Consider the following 7,931-nt stretch of genomic DNA (forward strand, 5'->3'; position numbering starts at 1 on the left):
GTATATTAAGGGAGAAATTAATTAATTAATAAATTAATTAAGAAATAAATGTGACGTTTTTAAATAGGGGGTTGAAGGTACACCCCGGCAGTTTCTAACTGTACAGTTCTTCTCATTGATGTCTAAGAACAACTTTAATAGATTTTGGTAGTTTCAGTTTGTATATTAAGGGAGAAATTAATTAATTAATAAATTAATTAAGAAATAAATGTGACGTTTTTAAATAGGGGGTTGAAGGTACACCCCGGCAGTTTCTAACTGTACAGTTCTTCTCATTGATGTCTAAGAACAACTTTAATAGATTTTGGTAGTTTCAGTTTGTATATTAAGGGAGAAATTAATTAATTAATAAATTAATTAAGAAATAAATGTGACGTTTTTAAATAGGGGGTTGAAGGTACACCCCAGCAGTTTCTAACTATACAATTCTTCTCATTAATGTCCCAGAACAACTTTAATAGATTTTGGTATTTTCATCTGGTTTAATAACAGAAAAATTAATTTATCAAGAGATAAAAACGACGTTTTGTAATTTGGTAATTTCCAACTATAAAGTTATATTCTTTTATGCCTCATAACAACCTAAATACATTTTACCACATTCAGTTTCTCCAATAAGGGAGAAATGAATTTATCGACGAATAAAAACGACATTTTTAAAATGAGGGTTCACAGTGCACCCCCGGAATCAATTTCAAATTTCCAGTGTAGTTGTTGACGAATTGGTATGAATAATTCGGGAATATCAACAATAAAACACAACATCAATAGTTCCAACTACTAAAACAATAACCATTTTATATCATAATCAATAAAAATAAATTTGAAAAAGAAAGTTGGATAAAAACATACATTTCTTTATAAGCACGTGCAGCCCAAAATATTCTCATAGAAGTGGCCTTTAAGGAGTTTTCCTTCATAAGTATATTGTTTGAAAAGCTGAAACAAAAATAATATTGTTTATTATCTGCAATAAAAAAGAAACTATGTAGAATACAATACTTTCTAAAATGCGGAAACAAAATAACAGAATTTAGTTACTTACAAAACAAAAAACTGTTACAAAGAAATTTGTTTACAAATTTCGACTCACATTTATTACATCTATCTTTATTTCACTCTCGTTTAATTTCGCGCTTTTACTTAGGATCATTTAAATTTAAATTTCAAATATTTCTTGTCCTTCATATAGGCCACCCACAGTACTGCAGTGTATCCTCGTCACAGTGCAGCAACAGTTCTCATTTCTTCTAATCGAAATTATATACTTTCGGTTATTTAAAAAGTCAATACACTGTTCTTATTAAATAATTAGTTAAAATAATGCCTCTATTTTCAATTATTAAGCACAATAAAAGCACATGAAGACCTAAGAACCAATTTTAACTCCTCTAATTTGAATTTGTGACGTTAACCATAGAATAAGTAACTGTTGGCCAGTATTTAAATAAGTCGGATTCATTTATACTGATTCAAATTAAATTGTGATTTTCAACTGATCCTAAGTAAAATAAAAGCTTAATTTGTGAAGAATTATAACATAATTATAAAGAGTAATGTTAAAATATCGAACTCATACAATTACTCAGTAGTTATATGATGCATAAATGAATATAAGTGAATCAAATACTTCGTAAATACATCACATTATCGAACACTACTACAAAGAATAATAACTAATTTTGTTATCTATGAGATAAACAATACATAACCTTAATGTTTTGGTGATGATCGAGCTTTACAATAATTAATAAATAATAGTTTATTTATATGTTTAATAAAAGATGATTCCTGTATCAAAAGTACATGTTTATCTTGTAGTTTTACATGTATTGTTTAGTTATATTAATATTGTGAAAACTGAAAACCAAAGCCAATACAACACCAAAACTTTAGAAGATAAAGTAGATTCAATACCCAGCAATTCTACAAAAGACGTCGTTATACGTGAAACAAGCAATAACAATGCAACGCAGAAATTTGTTTCATGTATTCCATTAATGGGTAACTCTGTTGTTGAAATTGTAAATGACACTGAACTTATTCGAATTTTAACATCAAATCCTAATGTAACAAGTAAAGAAACACCAGCTACATGTGTCGTTGTGCTATTTTACTCCAAGTTCTGCCCTTTTTCAAGCATGGCTGCTCCACACTTCAATGCATTGCCAAGAGCGTTTCCCGACATAAAAATGGTTGCTGTTAATGCAATGATCTATCACTTATTTAATACACAAAATGGAATAATTGGTGTACCTTCCATAGTGCTATTTCATAATGGAAGACCAATAACAAAATATAACGAATCTGAATACACGTTGGCATCGTTTTCAAGATTTATAACAAAGCACACAGGAATGGTTCCTAAGGAGGACGTTTCTGTGACAGATGAAGATTTTGAGGGACCAGTTTCTAGCATTCCTGAACAAAAAACGGACATATTCCTAGTACTTTCATGGATATTCATTATTATATGTGGTACATATTTTTTCACACGATCTAAATATTGGAAATGGATAGTTGAAACAGCACAGAACACATGGATGGAATCTGAAGCTCAAGCACAACATGAACATAATGATTAGTATTGTGTAGTATACTTGTCTACATAATAATAAATGTTTGTTTTTGTTAAGCCTTTGCTACTTAATTTAAAATTGTTTATCTCATTAACATTATTTTAAGTAGTGCAAATAATTTGTAAACTACTCAAATGAATCTTTACATTTGCTCAGGAAACTTTTGCTTTTCTCCATAGTTGCACTAATTAATAATTCTAAAATTAAATTATAAGAAGAATATTTAATTATTAGACTTATTGAAACACAAAATTCGAATTTAAAAAATGTGTAGTTTTTCTTTTATCACTGACAATAAGAAACATTTTAGGAAAGTTGTATTATGAAGATATAGACGTGTCCTTTTCTATATGTAAAAGCAACTTAGTAAATTTTATTACTACTAGTAACGTTTACATTATAAATAATTAATTACATACAATACGTGCTTACCTTTGCTCTTATTTATCCACTTATTTAATTAACATCAACTACATTCTTCATACATCGTATTTGTCAATGTTAGTTTACATTAAGGCCCCTCGTTCTGTCCGCTCTCTTCCATTTCAATCAAAATTTCTTGTTCTACTACTTCATTTCCTTCATCCTGTTCGGTGAACTCCTCGCCAAGATCCGCTAGTTCTCCTCCACCCTGATGTTGCTCCTTTATATGGTCCTTGAGGGCAAACGCCCTGGCGTACGACGCTCCACACACCCAACATTTATGCTTCAGATTGTTTTCACGTTGATGCGTATCCATATGAATTCGTACTGCGTACAGAGACGCGAAAGGCCTGTTGCATTCGGTACACGTAAAGGGCTTCGTGTGACTGTTCTTGTGGCCAGCCAATTGTACCCCAGTTTTGAAAGCTTTCGGGCAATAGGGGCACTTGTATTTTCTTTCATCCGAATGAGTCAGTAAATGGTGATTATACACACTGTGGGCCTTGAAACGTTTACCACAGTGGGGACACTGGTATGGTCTAGTACCTGGAAATATACGTCTATTTGAAGTGAATCGGCCCCGAACGATATCGTATTCATACTTATAGGATAGGGATATTAACAAAATAATAAGTTAATTAGTTTCTAAGAAAAGTTGAATATTTCAATCAGACTTGAATTTCTGTTTTAGAATAAAATTGCTTCAAAGACAATTACCTGAATGAGTCCGCAGATGAAGTGTAAGACAGTAGCTAACTCTGAAAGCTTTTCCGCAAATTTGACAAATGTGCGGTTTTTCTCCTGTATGTATTCTTTCGTGTTTAACTTTTTCGTGGGGCCGTGCAAACCTCCGACCGCAAAACTGGCACTCGTACTGCCTCTTCTGGCACTGGGACGTCACATGCTCATGCAAACTCTCATAAGTCAGAAAAGGCTTTTTGCAATACGAACACGAAAACTTTTTGACACCCACATGAACTCTGGCGTGCATCGTTAAGTTTTCACGAGTGTAAAATTTCTTATTGCATATTTCGCAGTTGAAATTCTCATCGAGACTATGAGATTGCGTGTGCACTTTTTCATACTTTTTGTCATAAGTGTTGTTGCACACATTACACACAAAAGTTTCTCTAGCAGTCTGCGAAATATCTTGGGTTTCGCCGCTGACACCGTACGACACAGGAGGTTCAATCTCTTTCAATTTAACTGGATCATGCATACGTGAATGCAATTTGAGTGACTTATAGCTTTGAAATTCTGTATTGCATACATTGCAAATAAACGATCCTGATATTTCTACATCGGTGCTTTCTGTTGCTTGCTTGTTGTCACCCTTGTGAACTCTCATATGTGCACATAACGATTTCGTGCTTGAAAAATAGCAATCACAAAACTGACATTTCTCATTGTGACATTTATGAGAATCATAGCCCTTTGAAGAAAAAAAGTACAAGGGACATGAAGGACATTGATATACATATACATACTTTAGATGTCTTTTGCCTTCATTGTCTTTATTAACTGTACAGACCTGTTCAACAATTGGAGAATGCTGTTCTCTTGATTTTCCTTCCTTATGCCAAAATTTTTCAATCTTTACCATCTTTCTGGTATATGCACGACCATTTTTGTCTACATAAACTCCTTCTTTAATATCGTTTGCATAATTTTTTTTAATAGTAGAACATTGAATTTGGGATTCAATGTCATCATCTAGTCCAGCAAGACCCAAAATTGACTCTTCAGAAACAATTGTAGCATAGTTTTCACTATCTAAAGGCTTGTCTAATTCAATGGGTGCCTGTAAAAAGGCATTACTAAAAAAAATCAAAACATTATGACCACAGATTCACCTCTAGAAAGACTTCATGGCCCTTATGATATTCCTGAATATGCTCTTCAACAGATGTAAAATTTATATCACATGTAGAACAATGGTACAATTCATCACTTTTCAGGTTCTCACTGGAGTTACTGTCTTGCTTGCTAACCTCAGGTTCACCTACAAATAATTGGATATTAAGAGTGTACAACTAGTTTAATTAATGTATTAGTACCACATAAAACTTCATGATCTAAAGTTATTTCTTTACTGTTAAGTTCTTCTTGCAATTCACAAAACTCTGAACTTTCTGACTTACAGTTCAATTTACATTCACTTCCAATATGATCAGCAAAATTCCTAAGTTTTTCGAACTGTAATCCACATATTTCGCATTTCAACTGTTGCGATATTTGAATTAAATGATTTTTAAGAGCACTATAAGTTGAAAACACTTCTTTACAACATAAAGGGCATTCTAGTTGCACTCCGCACATTTCTTACAAGAAAGAAATAAAAATAGGAACAGTTTTTCTTTAGATAATTATTTGAATTAATCAGAAAACCTTCTTTTCCGTTGTAATAATTAGGTCTCTTTTAAATTCATTTGCAATAAATTTACAACTTCACAATAAAACGAAAACAATTCAATTCAATCATATGAAGTCAGGAAAATATTAATCAAAAATACAAATGACATTAAGATTGTCAGTGTCCATAGATAATAGTCAATGTCCATAGACAAGTCAATTTCATAGATACATAATATACACATCACCATAAATAAATGCGAAGGTTACAGGAAAACTGAGTTCTTTATGTCATCTAAGTAAAAAAGCACACCAAGCTTTAATTAGCAGCTATTAAGTCCTTTTGTAACATTTTTAATTAACTTTTAAAATTATATAATCAGGTATTAAATATATAATTTTTTCGGTACGGTTAACTGTACNAAAATATTTAAATAACATTAAAAACAGATTGCTACCACTTCGATAATGGTATAGCTTTCAAAAAATAAAGGAGCTTTTAACTTTGTTTCCTCAGTTTCGGAAATTAGCCACTACATATTATAGAACACATAAACTAACGCATTTTCTTTGTAATACAAGTTTAAAAAGGTTTAATTTACACAAAGATAACGCATTAAAATTCGTAATAAATTTTTAAGGACCATTTGTATTAAAACGAGCCAAAATGTCTTGTTCTGTCGGTCGAGCACATGACTGTTAAAGAGAGCAAGTATTCGGTGAAAGAAAGACAGAAAGTTACGCTCGAACAAAAACCAAAAAATATATTCTTAAACATAAAATGCCTTAAAATATTTAAATAACATTAAAAACAGATATTAACCACTTTGATAATGGTATAGCTTTCAAAAAATAAAGGAGCTTTTAACTTTAGTTTGTTTGTTTGGCAACTTAGCCTCTACATATTATAGAAAAGACAAACTAATGCATTTTCTTTGTTTTACAGTTTAAAAAGGGTTAATTTACACAAATATAACGATAAAGCACCCAAATTCACACTCAAAAAAGTTCAAAAATTGTAAGCTTTGAGAAGTGATGATTATGTAAAAAAAAAGTACATAGAATCTCATGGTGGCATTTTCAAATATAGCAACACTCAAAGCACTCGTCCCCATGAACTTTTAGTGCAAACGAAATACAAATGCATTTGTAACCTATACGCAAACATTACTTCCAAATTGCTAATTAAATGCCTTAATTATACATAGATTAGAAAAATTCTATTGCACTAATACAATATTACATTGTTAGGTACTTACCTACATAGTTAATTAATCGAAATATGAACCTCCAAAGTTGTTGTCAATGCATGACACAAAAAAATAGTTCAATGAGATGGATTTTGCTGTTGATACATAATGGAACATTTTTAATCGTTAAATAAGTAAGTCTCAGTTACTTATTTATGTTTAAAAGTACGATTTGAAATAATTATGTACGCACTCGCGAAATTCGAGTGTTTAATAATTCGTAAAATTGTGGATTAATTTTTAAATTTAATCCGACTATTTAATGTTTATTCATTACAAAGGAACGCGAGACGTGTAACTTCACACGTACATACAAACATATTATTTCTCCAATCAGATTACAAACAAAGCAGCTATTATCAGAAACAAGGACAAGGACGATGACAAATAGATAACACTTAGTCAACATTTTATAGTTTTACGATTAATGAAATAAAATACAAAGCCTTTTATAAACGAAAGAGAAATTTTAGTTTTAAAAACCTTTTGATAGAAGATTAAATTACGAATGATTTTTTTTTGTTTTTATATTGCTAAACTAAAAGGAGAGGCACACCGAAGCTACATTATTTTTAATAAAAAAATAGCCAGTTTTGATTAATAAGGATTTTCTAGAAAATTAATAACATTATTAGAATTTGATACTATCATTTTCATTAATAACAAAAAATTTAATTGAATAATAAATCCCAAATAATCCCTAGAACGTTTGTGTCCGCATACTTTAACTATTAAAACTTTTATCAATTGTAAGCTATCAGACTTCGTATAAATAATTACGATGTACAGTACACAACGTAAAAATGCCCTAATACCACCCACATTAGACTAGAATAGTCAAAAACGTTTATTTACATCGACAGACTAATGAAATCATAATTGTTTTCTTACACTGCTTATGTACCAAAGAAGTCTAAATAAATTATTTTGTTAAAATCGAACAAGTTAGTTGCCTACAAATTTCGACTCAGACTGTAACACTTCTACACTTATCATTTTCTTGACTCTAGGGCACTCTGTAATTTTGCGGGAAGGTACTAACTTAATTTGAATTTAAAATTGGCGTAATTTTACTCCAACATATCGGCAACCCACTGCACTGCTAAGTATTGCCATCGTCAGCGCAGTAGCAATTCAAAGTCAAAATTATTAAAGACACCGTTTTCAAAAAGAACGTTTTTAAAATATACACTAGTAACTTTTAGACATATAATTTGACTCTGTGTCTAATCACAATTACTTTATTACTTTTTAATTCTTTCAAATCCATAAGGGAGACCTATTTCATTAAAAAATTAAAACGACTTTTCAAATGGGGGTTGAAAGG

At 30.9% G+C, this 7,931-nt stretch overlaps 2 protein-coding genes across 4 annotated transcripts; one reads left to right on the forward strand and one right to left on the reverse strand.

Annotated features, from left to right (window-relative positions):
• Positions 1-568: 568 nt before the first annotated feature.
• Positions 569-5,517, reverse strand: LOC108736060 (zinc finger protein 2 homolog). 3 transcript variants are annotated; one of them, XR_003232390.1, is made up of 6 exons: positions 5,060-5,517; positions 4,856-5,004; positions 3,720-4,803; positions 3,012-3,548; positions 853-939; positions 569-780 (listed from the first exon to the last, which is right to left on the reverse strand). XR_003232390.1 is itself a non-coding variant. In XM_018468340.1 (5 exons), the coding sequence occupies exons 1-5, from the start codon at positions 5,319-5,321 to the stop codon at positions 3,091-3,093; spliced, it is 1,854 nt and encodes a 617-aa protein (XP_018323842.1). In that variant the 5' UTR covers positions 5,322-5,517; the 3' UTR covers positions 2,868-3,090. The 3 variants fall into 3 exon arrangements, 2 of the variants coding, with proteins under 2 accessions (XP_018323842.1, XP_018323841.1); XM_018468340.1 differs by lacking the exons at positions 569-780; positions 853-939 and having other exon boundaries at positions 2,868-3,548; positions 3,720-4,434; positions 4,534-4,803; XM_018468339.1 differs by lacking the exons at positions 569-780; positions 853-939 and having other exon boundaries at positions 2,869-3,548.
• Positions 1,711-2,635, forward strand: LOC108736061 (thioredoxin domain-containing protein 15). The gene has a single exon (XM_018468341.2). It carries the CDS (start codon positions 1,785-1,787, stop codon positions 2,583-2,585), a length of 801 nt encoding a protein of 266 aa, XP_018323843.1. The 5' UTR covers positions 1,711-1,784; the 3' UTR covers positions 2,586-2,635.
• Positions 5,518-7,931: the final 2,414 nt, after the last annotated feature.

This window comes from Agrilus planipennis, unplaced genomic scaffold (genome assembly GCF_000699045.2).
Source record: "Agrilus planipennis isolate EAB-ADULT unplaced genomic scaffold, Apla_2.0 scaffold8, whole genome shotgun sequence".
NCBI classification, from domain to species: domain Eukaryota; kingdom Metazoa; phylum Arthropoda; class Insecta; order Coleoptera; family Buprestidae; genus Agrilus; species Agrilus planipennis.

What these genes read in the sequence shown, in the direction of transcription:
- LOC108736060 (XM_018468339.1), bottom strand. Translation starts at nt 5,321, where the DNA reads ATGTGCGGAGTGCAACTAGAATGCCCTTTATGTTGTAAAGAAGTGTTT. An exon ending in GCCATGAAGTCTTTCTAGAG is followed by an intron (nt 4,804 to 4,855) that starts GTGAATCTGTGG and finishes GCCTTTTTACAG; the next exon opens with GCACCCATTGAATTAGACAA. An exon ending in TCATCTGCGGACTCATTCAG is followed by an intron (nt 3,549 to 3,719) that starts GTAATTGTCTTT and finishes GTATATTTCCAG; the next exon opens with GTACTAGACCATACCAGTGT.
- LOC108736061 (XM_018468341.2), top strand. Translation starts at nt 1,785, where the DNA reads ATGATTCCTGTATCAAAAGTACATGTTTATCTTGTAGTTTTACATGTA.